The sequence below is a fragment of the Mytilus trossulus genome, chromosome 4, assembly GCF_036588685.1.
Source record: "Mytilus trossulus isolate FHL-02 chromosome 4, PNRI_Mtr1.1.1.hap1, whole genome shotgun sequence".
In the NCBI taxonomy this organism is placed as follows: Eukaryota; Metazoa; Mollusca; class Bivalvia; order Mytilida; family Mytilidae; genus Mytilus; species Mytilus trossulus.
Window position 1 is genome coordinate 7,176,640 of NC_086376.1, and position 18,524 is coordinate 7,195,163.

Here is an 18,524-nt window from a genome sequence, read left to right on the forward strand (position 1 = left end):
TTTTACATTAGGCCGATGGTAATGTTTTTACCCATGACTACGTTGTTGTCGTAAGGTAGTATTAAATAAACCCATTACATTAACATCACTGCAGGCAGGACTTGACAAATTTCCTACTCCTTTAATATTGTCATTGCAACCATATGGCATTGCAGTCCCTAACTCCCTTATCCAGAAATTTTCTCTATCTTTGCGGAAGGGAGTACTTAGTACAGGGCTATTTGTGTGGTGATAAATTTTCTCAATGATGCGTACTTTCATTGATAAAGAAGGATCATGATCCGGTTGATTAAAATGGTTATAAAGAACCCTAAATTGAGGATCTTTATTATCAGACCGGTGTTGATTCATTCTTTTACGCAAAGTTTGACGAGTTTCACCAACCTAAAGAAGTCCACAGAAAGTACACTCGATTCCGTACACGACATTGTCCGTGGAACAGTCCAGAGGCTCGAAAGATTTAGTATAATATGTTTTAGATGTTAAATTACTAGTAAAATCAGCAGTCGTGATTAACATATCACAAGTCTTACAAGTACTCCTTTTTCCTTTTTTATGTTTACAAGAAGAAATGATAGGTGTTGTTCGTGTCTTCTTGTAGTAGATGTGAGACTGCATCATTGTGGATACTTCTTTACAGTACGCAGTCATCTGAAAATAAAGAGGTCTCCCATGAGGAATTTTTCGAATGTCTGCCTTAGGAAATTCAAGCCAGATAAGGTCAATTTGTTCACCTAGATCAATGTTCTTGTATTGTAAGGATCAGTTGCGACTCGCAGGAACGATTCTTTCTAAATCTTAGCGTCGTTTAGGATGCACTGGGTATCATGGTGTTTTGCAATACTACTGCAGATTATATACACTAGGATTTTGCATGTGACAAAAAAAAGTCAAACCACAAAAATACTGAACTTTGAGAAATATTCAAAACACTTTGAGAAATATTCAAAACACTTTGAGAAATATTCAAAACGGGAAGTCCCTAACCAAAAATGTCAAAATCAAAAGCTCAAAGATATTACACGAACGGATAACAACTGTCATATACCTCTCACTCACAGTCGCATCAAATTCCATTAAATTGACAACGATGTGTGAACAAAACAAACAGACACAATAGGTAAAATGTCACAAATAGGGGTACAACAGTAACTTGAACCCCGACAAGCTGCTCATGAAGGGCAAGTTGTCAAAAAAACTGGACTGTTGTTACTGGCGCGTGATTTATCTCTTTTGTTGAGAATTTTAACAACAAAATCTTCTTTTCAATTTGGTGGCGGTGTATGATTGATTAGTGCTTGAAAGATAGTGGTAAATGTTGCTGCTATGCATGGTGCAAACTCTTTGAGAAGTCTTGTCGGGGCCTCATCTTGACCAGCTGCTTTGTGGATGTTCAAGTTGCTTAACAACATTTAGTACACCATTTTCAGTCACATGTATTTTGTTACTTTTGATCATCCGAAGAATCTATTAGGATTTACTGATTTTTCAGAAGAAATTATCATGATGTCATTTATGTAGTCTATATAAGCCTTCCTACATTCTATTTGTGTTGAGCTTTTTTAGTAGATGGTATGATGTCTATCTGTCAAGATCAGGTTATCTTATGGTCTTTCTTTTAGTGTTCTTCTATTTTTATTTTCCGGTTTATCTAAAGTGGATTAAATTTTGAGAATGACATTTTCGATGGTACTGTTTTTCAAGTATGCTAGTAAGTTGAAATTAATAAGTTCTTACATTAAATTATAGAACTGTCCAATTTAGATTTTAGATTTCTCTTTACATTTTGTATTCAATTTACTAGCCTTTTTTACTTGTTCTTTCGCATCTGCATTTTTCAAAATGAATATTTTCCCCTACGCAGGTTTGTTGATTTTATCTGTTATATCAGTGTTGACATACTGTATACGATGTCATCCAGTTCTTCATCTTTGGTTGAAATTTCAAAGGAGCATAGAACAGACTTATGACTTTCTAGGATTTCCTCTTTGGTAAGTGTCGAGGGGTATATGTTTGTGTTTGACCTCTAGCTATAACTTTTCAAACTCCGAACCAGTGGTGACGTTGCTTCGCTCAAATATTTTCAAAATGGCGGTCAATAGCTAGTAGATACATTTGACTGTCTCTTAAAATACAACTGGCACATAGGGATCGTATAATGATGCTATGTGGATAGATTTGTCGATTTTCAAGAGTTAAATTGACAGCGCGTCATCCCTACAATTGCTTCCATTTCTACGATTGTAACGATTATCGGACGTATTCACAGTGTGAGGACGGAACTATACAGTTTTATAATGTTTTGGTAATTTTTGAGACTGTTAAGGATGAGCGGGGCTCACCGACATTCGAAAAATAATAAGTTGCTTGATGGAAAGATTATCGAACTCAAATGTTACTATTTAACGTTTCTGCTTCAAGTTATTGTAATGTAAATTAGATCGATCAAATAATAAAAAAACAATACAAGCATAACAAAGTTTTCCTTAAAATTAAGGAGCTCCGAGTAAATCGATCGAAACTGTCACACAACAGCAATAAAAATTTCAGAAACATCGAAAAACCAATCGTTGTTACCTTATCTGATAAAAAGTCTTAAATGTCTGAAGTTTAAAAGCGATTGTCTCAACAGAAATCCAAATATGTTAAGTTTCTCAATGTCGGATACAAGTATACTTATTGACTGCACGATAACTTGCAAGTTTACTGTACAATACCTTGGATCGAGCTTGTCCAACGTCATTAAATACATTACATATGCATTTTATGTGCAAATGTGCACAGTCAGTCATTTACAAGAAGTAGAATCATGACTGTATAAGCTGGTTCTCGGCTGAATACTACACTATGTTCAGTTGATTGAAGCGTCGCAACACAAGAGGAATCCAGTTTAAAATTTACTCTAATTCAACAAATGATTGATCATTTGTTTGACTTTGATGCTGATCATGATAATAATTTGGAAGATCTAGTAACCATGATCACGAAGGTTGAGGGAAAGTAATATGTCGTGTGACATTAGGTACTGTGAGTGATAATTTCTGGCCTAAGTAAACAAAAGAAGATGTGGTATGATTGCCAATGAGACAACTCTCCATAAGTGACCAAATGACACAGAAATTAACAAATATAAGTCCCGTACGGCCTTCAACAATGTACAAATCCCATACCGCATAGTCAGCTATAAAAGGCCCCAAACTGATAATTCAAACGATAAAAGGTTATGAACCATTACAGACAATAACAAAAACATGGTATTTTACCAACCATGCGACTGAAGGGCAAATATGCATTACCAGGAAGGCTCAATGTTATTAAAACATGTTAAGTATTGAAATACATAGGGTGCTCTTAGTGACTATGCGGCTGAACGGCTATTAACCATAAAGTACGGTAGTGTTAAGGTATAAAGATAGTCTCTCCTTCGACCTCTCACATGCTTCAAAATAAAACCCGATGACATGTATTGTTTTAGTTTGTTCATTCGTCTGTCCTCACAAAGAATATACATTTTTTGTTATGTTCTGACTATCGTGCCTATGTTAATTTGTTTAAATCTGAACGATTTTTTAGTAGATATAGGAAGGTGTGCCCGTTGGCAGTGCTCAAAACCAATTTTGATGTAATCAGTGTTTACATGTGAAAAAGGATTGCTTTTAAAATTGGGGCTATAAGGAAATAAACACCGACAACTAAACATCGCTACACACAAGTTGACACAAACCATAAATCACACAGAAGCCATTTAAAAAAATAAAAATAAAATGTTTAAGTATGCAAGTGAAAATAAAAGTTTATTTGTTGAAATAAAATAAATACAATATTTAAAAAGAATATTTATTCGTTAAACTTTAAATTATTTGTAAAGTTTATACGGAAACATCTGGTAAGCCGGAAACAATAGGTTGGATTGGTCTTGGTCTTGGTTCTCTTGCAGGTCTTTTTCTCTTTTCTCTTTTAGTCTGATGGATAGCTCCTTGGTTACCTTCTTCTGTTCTATTTCCTCTCCTTAATTTTTTTTCCGTTCTTCTGATTTTTTCTTTTAGTCGCTTGTCTCTTCTTGCTTTTGCTTCCTGGCTTCTTCTTTCTGATTATTTAGCCATTTTTCCTAAATACGACAAAAGAATACATATTTAACTTCCTGTGATTGCCTTTGCATATATTTAGTATGTTTCTGGTGGGTTTTTTTTATAGAATAGCCGGGAAAATACATATATGACATATAAATCCGATCTGATTTTGCATATGTTTGACTTTCATAACTCCGCCGCAATAAAACATAGTAGTATTAGTACGTTTATTAACATGATATCAATCTTTCAAGTCACAGTATTAACTATGATGTGTACATTAAAGTTGATAACTAGTATGCATTTTTTTTTTTAGAATTACCTTTATCAGCCAAGGCATCCATGCGTCGAATCTCGACCATAAGTCCCTTATCTTCATTATCATATATATCTAAAAGAGAAAAACATAATGTTGTTCAAAATTCGTTTTTGACATAAGTTTAGAATATATATATTCCTGGCCCCTTTTAAGCCCTGAATAAGAAATCAGATACATTCAAACATAGAAAATACAGAAGATTTTATATTCTAGTTTACGAACTATATTTCTTAATCATATATGCATCAGTTCGATAATACACCAGATAGTGGTATGAACTGTATATGGAAGAAGGAGTGATGCATAATGTGCCATAAAATTCAAATCAAATCTTCTAGATAATTCCCAAAATCACATTTACACAGTAAATCCCAAATTCAACTTTCCAGTTAAATCCCAAATCCAACTGTCAAGTTAATCCCAAATTCAACTTTAAAGTTTATTCTCAAATTCAACATTCAAGTTAATTCCCAAATTCAATTTTGCAGTTAAATCCCAAATTCAACTTCCATTTAAATCCCAAAATCACTAACTTGCAATGATCTTGCCGTCCCAAATTCTAACTTTTTTTTAATTTGAGAATATGTCTACCTGTTGACGTACTAGCCCTGGATTTATCAGTGAATCTTCTAGGTGTGTCATTAGAAATAGAGATAGACGGAAGTCTCCTGGGCTTTGTCATCTCACTTTCTGTTAACGTCTCAACAACAAATCTGACGCCACCGGAACGTTCTGATATTATCCCAACACTCTGTAACTCCTGCAATATTTCTGTCGATGGTCGAGTTTCATATCTATTGATTATCTCGAAAGAACTAGAAATCACTCCAACCTTGTTTTTGCTTATTCTTGTACAACAATTAAGTTTTGCAAATGATGCTCCCATTTTTCTTTTTGGTTTTGTTTTAAGCGGGTTTCGAACTGAGGTTTCCAAGTCGCAACTGTGACGTTTTATGTCATTGTTTGTGATTTAACGTTATGTGCAATGCAGTACAGTGCATACAATGTATGAGGGTATTTACCGCTATACAGGGCAGGACTCTTTCATGACTCGAGGAAGACGCGAAGCTTGATTACATATATTCATTTTCAAACTCCTGCATATAGTATTAATTATTAGTAAAATAGTTTTTATCTGTGTAATTAAAAAAAATTGTAAGGGTTACGCGGAACCCAGTGTCTCGCCTACTTTTGCTGTAACTCCCAGGCTCAACAAAAATGAGGAAAACAATCAATAAAAATATTCCTCTTGATACTATCTTTTGATTGTAAGAAGCTTCTGTCCAAGTTTGGTGAAAATTTCAGGATAGTTTATGAATCGAATAAATGTTTGAAAAACTTTAACTTTAACTACCTGTTTGAGTAACTGAACTATGTGGAATGCTGGACAGAACTTTAGAATGAAATATCCATCACCACTACAACATGCTGACCACCTACCTGTTTGGGTTACTGTACCACGTGGGATGCTGGACAGAACTTTAGAATGAAATATCCATCACCACTACAACATGCTGACCACCTACCTGTTTGGGTTACTGAACCACGTGGAATGCTGGACAGAAATTAAGAATAAAATCTTTAATCGCCACAACAACATGCTGCACCACTTACCTGTTTGAGTTACTGAACCACGTGAAATGCTGGACAGAACTTCAGAATGAAATCTCCATCACCACTACAACATGCTGCACCACTTAACTGTTTGAGTTACTGAACCACGTGAAATGCTGGACAGAAGTTTAGAATGAAATATTTATCGCCACTACAACAAGCTGAACCACGTACCTGTTTGAGTAACTGAAACACGTGGAATACTGGACAGAACTTTAGAATGAATTCTCCATCACCACTACAACCTGATGCACCACCTACCTGTTTGAGTAACTGAACCACGTGGAATGCTGGACAGAAATTAAGAATAAAATCTTCAATCTTCACAACAACATGCTGCACTACCGACCTGTTTGAGTAACTGAACCACGTGGAATGCTGGACAGAACTATAGAATGAAATATCCAACGCCACTACAACATGCTGCACTACCGACCTGATTGAGTAACTGAACCACGTGGGATGCTGTAAAATTAACTGGAAGAAAAACTAAGTCCATTTATAATTAAAATACAGATACACAGGTACCAAATATTGACAAAATTTCCTTTCTAGATACCAGCTTTTGATCATAAACAAGCTTCTGTCCAAGTTTGGTACAAATTTAAAATAGTATAAGAAAGTTATTAAATTAAAAAAAAAAAAAAACATAGATTACTTTAGCCGTATTTGGTACAACTTTTAGGAATTTTTGGTCGTCAATGCTTTTCAACTTTAAACTTGTTTGGCTTCCTAATTATTTTGATCTGGGCGTCACTGATGAGTCTTATGGCCCATGACGAAACGCGAGTCTAGCGTATTAAATTCCAAGCCTGCCATGTTTCCTAAATACAGCAATACATGTTATCTTGATATCATTTATGAATATAATTCCTATTTTAGTTTTTGTGTCGCTACATGCGAGGCAAATGCACGGGGGTCCACGAATAAGTTGCAATATCTGCAGCTTTCCAGTTTTAGAGCTTTTAATTATTCAATATTATAGAATACGATATGACTGCCAGTTGGGAGCAGAACAAAAATATTTAATAAAATGAGGGAAAGGCCTCGTACCTTCTCATTCAAAGCTTAGCAAAACTATCTTTTTTTTTTAATTTTTGACGACCCCAATATAAAAAAATCCGTAGCAGTTTGATTGTATGGATTGTTGTTGTGGGCCTTGGTTTATTTTATTTTTTTTAGTTTTGGGCTTCTTGCAATTGGTTTGAATGCGTAATATGGTTTTAATCTTTGATATTACCTATACCTATACACTCAATACAATCGGCTGTTAGTTTCACAGATTTCTAAATAATAATAAGGCCATCTCACAATTCTAACACTAATTTTAATCTGAAACATACCTTTAGAAGTGGTAGACTTTCATTTTCCAGTGAATCTTTTAATGAATGCTTTTGTGTAACTTTTTATCAGAACTGTTATTATTGCGATGTTAGAGAGATTTATTAGATACTTTTAAAATTTATCAACGATCATCAAGCAGTCCTGCAATAAAATAACATCTGGGTCAACTGTGTAGTTTAGCTCAGTTTATTTGACATTTGACTGGAACTATTCCATGTAAATCTTCGTCACAAATTAAGGCATGCATGGTTTTTTTTTTTTAAACGGATAACAATCAATGCTTTGATACTTGAAAACCAAATGTATCATTCCTTGATGAGGTGGTAATGGGGTTTAGGATGGACGGAGCGGCGCTAGATAGTCAAAGTTTGGATTGATACATGTTAAAGTTCTATACGTTTACCATATATGTAGCTACACAAACACCAATAATCAACCAATTTATAATGCATTGTCCCTTTTGTATTGGTCATTAAAATGGGAAAAAAATGAAATGATGATAACACTTGTTTCAGGTTGAATTTGTCAGAAATATTATTTCTAATGTCAGATGAGGGTGGCTATGATGGATTGCTTTTTGGTATCCAGTGGCAACTATTTGATGCATTTTTGTTTGACCAAGCTGAAGGTCAAACAAATAACCTCCCGCACTCAAGATAAGTACAATAGGGCGAAGCCCCCAAAGCAGTTATTACTGGCAATGAATATGGTGGTGTTGATAGGAACAGTGGTGGCTGGGTACGGCGAGAGGTAAAATGTGATAGGAACAGTGGTGGTTGGGTACGGCGAGAAGTAAAATGTGATAGGAACAGTGGTGGTTGGGTACGGAGAGAGGTAAAATGTGATAGGAACAGTGGTGGCTGGGTACGGAGAGAGGTAAAATGTGATAGGAACAGTGGTGGCTGGGTACGGGGAGAGGTAAAATGTGATAGGAACAGTGGTGTCTGGGTACGGGGAGAGGTAAAATGTGATAGGAACAGTGGTGGCTGGGTACGGGGAGAGGTAAAATGCATATTAAATGTAGAGTCCTAATGAATTTTTTTCTTTTAATTTACATAAATAAAAGACAGTTAAAAGTTGCCAAAATTCATTTTATATTAAAAGAAAAGAAAAAGAGGGGAATGAATAATCAACTACATTTTTTTTATAAATTTTTACAATTTATTTTTGAAGATTTATAGAACTTAAATGGACTGTATCAATGAATAAACGAGACGGGCAACAATGACTTTGAATGGACGGTAAACAATAGCTGCAACCAAGTGGGTTAACAGATAAATTACTTACTATAGATATTTTCTCTTATTTCAAACGTTTAAACACTCTTTTTCAAACTTCTATTTTTTATTTCAAATAGTACAGTGTCTCGTCAAATGAAAGGGAAATATATAAGTACAAACTCTGCATTACTAGTACATAAGCCTTAAGGAATTTATGTAAGTATACATACAAAAAGTATATAAATTGTGTTTAAAACATTTTGATTAAGTGATATGTTTATCCAGGTATGATATGTATAATTTACTATCTAAATATACTCTTCGTGACAAGAAAAGGAGACTAAAAATATCATTTGTAATAACTATGTTCTCTGATCGAATCAAATGTTCTGTCATTTGTAATTTTATTATTTTAAGTGTGAGAGTGTGACTGTCCTAGGATTTCGATTTTTATGAAACATCTAATCATATTTGACTGATTCAATGCACCACTTTCATAAATATTTTCATAGATATAGGAAGATGTGGTATGAGTGCCAATGAGACAACTCTCCATCCAAATAACTATTTATAAAAGTAAACCATTATAGATCAACACGGAGACTTGGTTCACACCGAACAACAGGAGTGGTTGCTGTGATCATAAAATACCCCCTCTCTATATATAACCGTATGTCGGGGTACGGGGATAGTTAAATGCATATTAAGTGTAGAGTCCTAATGGATTTTTTCTTTTAATTAACACAAATTAAAAGTTACCAAAATTCATATCATATTAAAATAAATAAAAAGAGGGTAATGAAAAATTAGCTATACAACAAGCTATAAAGGGCCCCAAAATTACTAGTGTAAACCATTCAAACGGGAAAACCAACGGTCTAATCTGTATAAAAAAAACGAGAAACTTGACTGTATAGATAACATAAGCAAACGACATCTACTGTACGTCAATTTCACAAAACATCGTAAGTTTAAGTCTTTTAAAAGTGTTATACTTAAGACTTTCCTAAGTGCAGTCCTAAGACAATTTCACAAAACATGTCGTAAGTTTTAATCCTAAACTTAGGACCGCTCTTACGCTTAAAACTTACGTCTAAACTTACGACCACTCTTAAGATAAAACTAGTACCTTAGCAACGTTACTTTCACTTCATCGAAGCATGCGCAGCGGTTACTCCCTATGTAAACAAAACGGGACGGAAAATTAGGAGATAAATGTATTGTATTTTAAGCTCCGACGGCATCAATTGGGGGTTTGATGGTCGCAAATTAAGTTTACTGGCGACGCGTTAGCTTAAAATACAATATTGGTATCTCCATTCTAATGAAACTGACAGAAAACAACGTTAAAACATGTATTTAAAATCTGTCATATGCCGTATGCGCTTGCGCGTACGTCCCATAGCATCAATTGTCAATTGATGCCATGTAAATAAGTGACGTTATCCAATCAAAATGAACGTTAAAAACGTTGTTGCATTAGAATACTCCATAGATCTCCTTTGACTTGTCAATGGAAATAACAAAGAGAAAGCTTCAGCCAGACTGATCAGAGAGTGAGCTTCTTACTTTTCTCTGGCATGGTAACTTCCAACATTTCTGTGATTAGGGGGCGGTTCGGGCACAGCCTGACTATCCAAGACAAAACAAGTACCTGTTTGGCACAGGCTGCCGAAAGGTACACAACCGTGGATTTTTTTTCATTGCCCATAAAACAAACAATATGGCGAAATTAGGAGAAAAAGAGCCATATCTCATTACTCATTAATTTATTTATTTATACATGCAAAGAAATTGCCTCGGATGAATTAATATTGATCGTTTTGTATATTACACTATTCTAAGCGACACTAACATGCAGGTCATACATTTAAAAAAAAAAAAATCAAATCATTATCTCTTAATGGGTGCCGTAGGAGGTCCACCGGATTTTTAAGCGAGGATTTCCTGCCATGTAATCGATAGAAAACTCAGGGTTAGAATTCATAGAACAGACAAGGTACATTGACAAATATTTGCTGTTTATTTTAAACGCAGAGAGGTACCACCGGCACCCTTAGCCAAAAATAAATCTTCAATTTCTCTTATGTGCCTTCGGACTTTATTTTTTTTAATTGTAGTTCCACTTTCTATATTTGGTATTTATTCTATAAATATTAGTCCAACGTGGTAAAAATCACGTAATGCAGGAATATATTATTTTGGAGTTTTCTTTTAAGGCGGGGACTCCAATCAGACAACATGCAGATGTGTATAACTGTAGATTTTATTTTTAAATGAAGAGAGTTGCCGGTCCTGCATGTATATGAATTAATCGGTTAGAAAGCAAAAGAAAATTTGAAGGTCCCATCCAAAGGGTGAAAATGGAGGGAGAAAAAGGAGGTGTTTCACGCGGAATATTTGTATCTTATGAACTCTTATATACCTAAAAGTTTTTTTTTTTTTTTTTTAACAGATTGTGAATGGTCTTCTTAATTTCTCCCATGCAAATACATTGCCTCCGTTGAAAGTTTGCAAATATCCCTATGAGCAAATTACACGGATGATAAATATCTACCATTTGCTACATTGTCGTGTTCTAAGCGTACATGCAGGTCATAAATTAATTTGTTGAATGAAATTAAATCTTTACATAATGGGTGCCGAAGAAGGTCCGTCGGAGTTTTGAGCGAGGCCTTCTTGACATGGTACATTTTGTTTGTATACCAAATAGGCAGCTATTATGAGTCATATTGTAGTTTTTATTCAATATTAGCGCAGCACAGGTACTTCGTCTTATGAATATAAAAAGGGAAATATAAACTAGACAAAGTGATGCCCCCGCGCTCCACTCTGAAGTAACTGTATTATAACAAAATTTATGCGGGACGTTCTTTGACAAATGATTGCGTCTCGCCCCCCCCCCCCCCCCCCCAGATGCAAAACGATATTTTAAAATAACTATTACATTAATGCTAATCCTCCAAAGTGACAAAGTTCAACCATCTCACAAAAGAGCAAATATTAATAAAAAATCAAAACACTGACCACATGCACACCTTCAATATGTGGTACAAACAGCCAGAAAAGTGACAACTTTTTAGCATTCACACTGTATGAGGAGTTCCCTGAAAACGCGCCTCTTATGCAAGTAAATAATCCAAAAAATGAAAAAGTTTATACATATACACCTAATAATAATCCAAAACACTTAATATAGTTGACATATTGCTTATAGTTTCTAAGAAAAACACTTAACCAATAAAACTAAACATTGACCAATGAACCATGAAAATGATATCAAGCCTGGTCAAGGTAAGACGAACCATGTCAGGCAGACATGTACAGCTTAAAATTCTTCTATACAACAAATTTTGTTTACCTATTGCTTATAGTTTAAGAAAAATTGACCAAAACACAAAAACTTTAAACTGATCAATGAACCGTGAAAATGAGGTCAAAGTCAAATAACACCTGTCAGTTTGACGTGTACACCTTACAATCCTTCCATACACCATATATACAAGACCTATTTATTAGAGTATCTGAGAAAAGGACTTGACCACCAAAACTTAACCTTGTTCCCTGATAAAAAAAAATGAGGTTGAGGTCAAGTGAAATCTGTCTGACGGGCATGAGGACCTTGCAAGGTACGTACTTACCAAATATAGTTATCATAGTACTCATATTACTCTTAATAAGAGAGAAAATAACATTAAAAAAAAATCTTAACTAATTTCAAGTTGTCACACAACCATGAAAATGAGGTCAAGGACAATGAACATGTAACAGACGGGAACTTCGTAACATGAGGCATCTATATACAAAGTATGAAGCATCCAGGTCTTCTACTTTCTAAAATATAAAGCTTTTATGAAGTAAGATAACGCCTCCGCCGTCGTCGCCGCCCTATCTTTGTAGCAAGCTTTCTACGACATATGTCACAGGTTCAACAAATACCTGAAACATATCTTCTAGCATACCTTAATGTTTAACTACACTTCGATAGCTGTTCTCCATTCTACACTAGCTATGAAGCCCTCAAAACTTCTTATAAAATGAGAACCCTTTTGTTTCAAATTGTTAGTGTGCATATTAGATTAAACCAAGAAGCAAGTTTCCACGTGAGATGTGGTCTGTTGATGATATGCCGAGTATATATGGATTTGATTTTATTAATTTTCTAACTTTATTACAATTTTTCAAATCAATTGAAAAGTCAGAATTTGATACGAGTCCCTTTAAAAAGTATAAGAAATATAAAACATTTAACACTTAAATGAGAATATAAGAAGATGACACACCTGGAACCCTTAACAGAACTTATAAAGAAACAGCAGTCGGAAACGATAGCTTATCCACTCTCTACAACTTGAATGGACAGTAACAAAACACTTAATCAGACATTAGATTTAGATCATAGGAACCAAATTTATGGTCTTGATTACACTTTAAAATACAATGCTTTGTTAAGATCAGCCTGGTAAGACCGCAGAGGTCGCTCCATGAACAGTTGGGGCAAGTTTGGACACAATATTCAAGCTTAATACTGTCTGAATTTGGATTGTGATCAAGTTTTTGACATAAAGCCAAATAAAAAGATATGTGTGTTTCCTATGTCCCTACCTACCCCATATCTTAAGCTTAGAAATATCATACCTTTAAAATTTTTCTGCTCATTTTTCAATAAGCACTGTTAAAGTAAGAATTTATCTCACATAGACTCAATGTAAAAAAAAAAATCTCTACCTATCTTTCCTATTTTTTTCAAAGATGTAATAGGAAATACACATACTATTTTGTTTGGCTTAGTAAAGGTTTCTGACACAAACTAAATGTGGTCAACAATCTATTGTGCTATACTGTTATATTGATTAAGATTAAACGAAGTGTGCTTGTATATAACGAGTGAATCTCCCAATTGCTACGATATTCCCGGGCTTGTATTTCCTATCAAGATTTCCTTAATAATGGATTGCTGCTAACAAGTAAGCTTTAAAAGCAAGAATTCCAAATGATGAAGTTGAAATCCTCCTTTCGTACATTTTACGGACGCCATCACGAGTTGGTTGACCGATATGGAATGGCCGTTTCACAGATGATATCAGATATGTTCCTTATGTCGTTATTATAATACCCTTCCGTTTTCACGAATGTAACCTTCCGAATAAGAATATATACCGGATTTGTAATAACATAGGTAACAAGACGGGTGCCACATGTGGAGCAGGATCTTCTTACCCTACCGGAGCACCTGAGATCACCCCCAGTTTTTGGTTGCTTTGTCAGTATATTTTCGATTTATGAGTTTGACTGTCCCTCTGGTATCTTTTGTTCCTCTTTTCGGTAAAAATCATGTTTACATTTGTTCTATTGAGCTGAGTGCGTACGGTTATAAATTTATGTTATTATATTTAATACTGTACATGCGTGCTGTGGTAAATTTACACCGACCATATACTATAGTAGTAAGTCTCTCTATAATGAGCGAACGCAGTCTATCATTTCCAAAACAATGGTCCTTGAATTGGAAATCGGTAGCGGTTTTAATATCATCTCGGCATCTATATACATATCTATTGGGTTGTACGGTCTCTACATATGCTTTCTCTAAGTAAGTGGCGTATAAAGAATAAAATTGGCAATGCTGCAATCATTTTATAAATACTTTTAAAGATAATCGTAAGAGTGGTCGTAAGTATTTTTTTTACACTTAAGTGTGAATAGAGGCACTCTTAACTTTACGACCAAAGTTGGTCGTAAGTTTTGACGTAAGTTCTTTTGTGAAATTGGTTTTTGACTTAAGACTTGACTTAAGTGTAATCTTAAACTTACGATGTTTTGTGAAATTGGATTCCTAACTAAGGACAGGTGCAAGCATTTGCAGCGGGATTAAACGTTTTAATGGAACCAAACCTTCTCCCTTTTTCTGAAGTAATAGTATAAAATCACAACGTAGAAAAACACACGATAAAATATCAATTGGAAGGCTTAACTCAATCAAAAAACGTAAATTAACACACTAAGAACGAATAAATTTGATCATGTTTTTTTTACATTTATATTTCAGTGGAGCAGCAGTACCGTTTGATAAGAAATAAAGATTAAAGCAATGGGTTGTTGCAAAAGTAAAGCTACCACAGCTGCCACCATTAAAAAACCGCCTATTGACAATGCACCGTTAATTCAAACACTATCACTCAATTACAAATTCGACACACAGCCGGATGCAGGAGTCTGGACTACAGGATTGGCCGTAACGGAAAAGAACCAAATTGTACTTTGTTTTAGAAATCAATTTAAACTTCTAATCTTTGATGCGGAAGGCGAATATATAAAATCGTGTGAAACGGCCAACCGACCGTTTAACGCTGCAGTGGTCCCGAACTCTTCGCAACTTCTTGTTACTTTGCCCGGCAACAAATCGTTACAATATGTTGATACGATCAACTGGACAGCTGGAAACGAGCTAAAAACCAGAGGATACTGCTGGGGAATATTTGTAAAAACGGATAAAATTTTTGTTGGCGGCGATGATGAAATATATATTATGGATATAGAAGGGAACAATTTAAAAACGATCAGGGTACCGGGAAATTGCGTTCGTTATTTATGCGTTGGTACAAAAGAAGATAAAAACATATATTTCACAAGTCAAAACAATTCAGTTTATTGTATTTCCATAGAAGGTGCAGAGGTTTTTACTCATACATCGCCATTTCTTGTATCGCCAGCTGGTATTGCCGTTGCTAATCGTCATATATATGTAGCTGGATTTGGTTCATTCGCTTTGCATAAACTCGAATTGAAAAAAGGCGATATCATAAATTCTGTCGCTTTAAAAAAGGAAAATGGAATCAAGAAACCAAAGGCTTTATGTTTTAATAGACATCTTACACGTCTATATATAGCTAATGACGGCGGAAAATCTATAATCATTTACAATACTAAACCAGGGGTTTACGACCCTGAGCAAGATGTGTCTTATAGATAATTTATAACGAATAAATGTCAATTTGTCAGTACAAATATAAGTTACTTGTAACTTTGCATTGGTACATAAATGCATTAAAGTTTTAATCTTTTGGAAGGAAGAGCAATTAAGTTATTTAGTACAGTTGCAAGATCCACTGGCAATTAATGCCGTGACATGAACTGTAATTTTTCCTAAATATAGAGTAGTCAGATGGAGCAATTGCCATATCAGTTTCTCTTGCATGTAAAAGACACCCTTGTAGATTTCTAAAAAGAACACTTGCACCTGCAAAGTGGAAAGGGATTAATATAAGTTGCAAGTGAAAAAAAGAAAGCAAAAGAAAGAAAAACAATAGTACACAAAATAACCCAACACAAAAAAATAAAAAGTGGGCAATACGAAACCCACAAAACAATGTAGGTTATCTCAGGTCGATAAACAGCTAGCTATTAAGTACAAATTCCATATTAAGTCTAATTCGGTACGTCAGATTCGTAAAAAAGGGGGAAGGAATTGTAGTAACGACATTACATGACATGAACATATCAGCTATTTTCAGTAAAACGGATATTCCATGACGGTCAACCAACTTGTTGTGCATGGATTCCGTAAAATTCACGAATAGATGATTTCAACATCACCACTTTGAACTCTCGATTTAATGTCTTCTATTGTGAGCAACAATTCTCTATCAAGGAAATTATGATAGGAAATTCAAGCCCTGTGATATCGTATCAACTGGGAGATATATGTACTACCATGCTACGTAGTAATGCAGGCGCAACTTGAATGTTGCTACATAGAAATGGAAAGTTTAATATTTAAAAAGCTGAAATTATCTCTTTATTCGTAATTTTTTGGTTTCGACCGATCCTCATAGTAATTTCTACAAATTCAAAATAGTCACACAATGTTGCATTATTTAGTGAGAGAACATCATCTCTATTGCAGAAAGTAAAGTTAAAGGATACTGCTTACTTCTTTTCTTTCATCATAACTGAGAATTTCATGTATTAAGTTAGCCTCATATGAAAAAAGGAATACGTTAGCAAGAGAAGGGTTGGTTCACATTGGAATGCCGATTGTTCGTTAAAAAAAAAAGTCCTCCAAACGTGACAAATAGGTTGCCAATCAAGAAATAAAACATCATGATAAAATCAGTTTCAGAGATTTTGTGTTTGCATCAAAGTGATTTATCCCTCCCTAAGACAAGCTGCTTGTTTTAAAATAAAATGTTAATCGTCCCTTTGGTTTATAGTAATAAAACTATAATATCTGCATTTGTAATATTCCGCATTTTTGCGCCTGTTCCAAGTCAGGAGCCTCTGGCCTTTGTTAGTCTTGTATTATTTTAATTTTAGTTTCTTGTGTACAATTTGGAAATTAGTATATGGCGTTCATAATCACTGAACTAGTATATATTTGTTTAGGGGCCAGCTGAAGGACGCCTCCGGGTGCGGGAATTTCTCGCAAAATTGAAGACCTGTTGAAGACATTCTGCTGTTGTTTTTTCTATGGTCGGGTTGTAGTCTCTTTGGCACATTCCCCATTTCCATTCTCAATTTTATGCAATTAAGATAATAACATGTGTTGCTATATTGGAGTAATTTACTAAGAATTTCAGATAAATCTGTAAATTTTATTCGAGTTTTAGTTTCATTATTAAGAGTTCATCATGTAAATAGCGAAAGTCCGTTTGCCCAAAAAAAACGCGTTGGCTCTCATTCAATTTCACTTTCTTCACTTTCGAACCCTACACATCGGTCGAACTCAAAGTCCGTCCGCACCCTTTTTATTGGGTTCGTGTTGACTAATTTTGTATTAGAGTTTTGGAATTATGTATTGCTATAAACATATGTTGTTCATTGTTTCAAAATAAAATAACATTCCGTTAATAATTTGCATATTACTTTGATTTTGGTCAAAGTTAAGCCTGCGATGCAAACGGGTAGTAGCAGATTACTAGTACCCAGATTTTTTTATTATCAATTGTATAATATATATAACTTTAAAACATTAAATTGTTATCTTCTCGGAAACAAATAATAGATGATACAGGATTGGCAGCATACAACAAGGAATACGGCAAGGAGCTAAACTATATATCTACTCTCCTGTACAAAAGGTATAACAACACTATCCTAAGGGAGCTACCATTTGATTTTTATGGGGGGGGGGGGGGGGGGGCTAGGATGAAAAATGTTGTCCTGCTTTTTTTTTTAGTTGTAATCTCTGTCCTGCCTTTTTATTTTTCACTCTATCCGGTCCTTTGTTGTGTTTTTTTAGTTTATCCTGACTTTTTTTACAATAATTGTCATCCTGACTTTTTTTTTTTGCAAGTGTCTCATCCTGCCTTTTTTTCCCTCAAAACTCCTGTCCTGCCTATTTTTTTCCAATTTCATCCTAGCCCCCCCCCCCCCCCCTATAATAATCAAATGGTAGCTCCCTAAATGCAATCACAGGCAGTCACCTTGGAGCAAAGATTGGTACCATCTGCGTAGCCTCACCAACCTGTACGAACGACATCGCCTTACTAGGGGAACCACATGATATACAAGCAATGCTCAATATTATTGAATTCCATACAAAGAGAGACATGGTGAAAATAAACCCAGAAAAATCAGAAGTCCTATGCACATCTAAAGGAAAGAACTACCAACAAAAAGCATACACCCTTGGTGAGAAACAAATCAACAGAGTAGACAAGCTAAAACATCTTGGTATTACAAGGAACGTTAAAAGCAAAGTAAACACAGATGAAAGGCTAAAAACTGGTAGACAAACCATATATGCACTTCTAGGATCTGGCCTACATGCACGTACAGGAATGTGCCTGTTAGTACTCGGCAAAATCTGGAAAACATATGTAGTCCCAAGATATCTCTATGGTCTGGAAGTACAAATCTGCACAAAAGCTGATATATATGAGCTGGAAAAACTACAGAGGAAAATATTTAGACAATTCCTCAGTCTACCTGAAAGGACTGCATCCTCTGCCCTAT

General features: G+C 34.8%; 1 protein-coding gene across 1 annotated transcript; it reads right to left on the reverse strand.

Moving 5' to 3' along the window:
* Positions 1 to 3,896: 3,896 nt before the first annotated feature.
* Positions 3,897 to 5,338, reverse strand: LOC134713708 (uncharacterized). Its single transcript, XM_063574998.1, has 3 exons — positions 4,981 to 5,338; positions 4,393 to 4,461; positions 3,897 to 4,108 (listed from the first exon to the last, which is right to left on the reverse strand). The coding sequence occupies exons 1-3, from the start codon at positions 5,273 to 5,275 to the stop codon at positions 4,092 to 4,094; spliced, it is 381 nt and encodes a 126-aa protein (XP_063431068.1). The 5' UTR covers positions 5,276 to 5,338; the 3' UTR covers positions 3,897 to 4,091.
* Positions 5,339 to 18,524: the final 13,186 nt, after the last annotated feature.

Excerpts from the sequence above, each read along its gene's own strand:
- LOC134713708 (XM_063574998.1), bottom strand. The coding sequence starts at position 5,275 with ATGGGAGCATCATTTGCAAAACTTAATTGTTGTACAAGAATAAGCAAA. Across the intron at positions 4,462-4,980 it reads CAGGGCTAGTACGTCAACAG|ATATATATGATAATGAAGAT; the intron begins GTAGACATATTC and ends TTTCTCTTTTAG.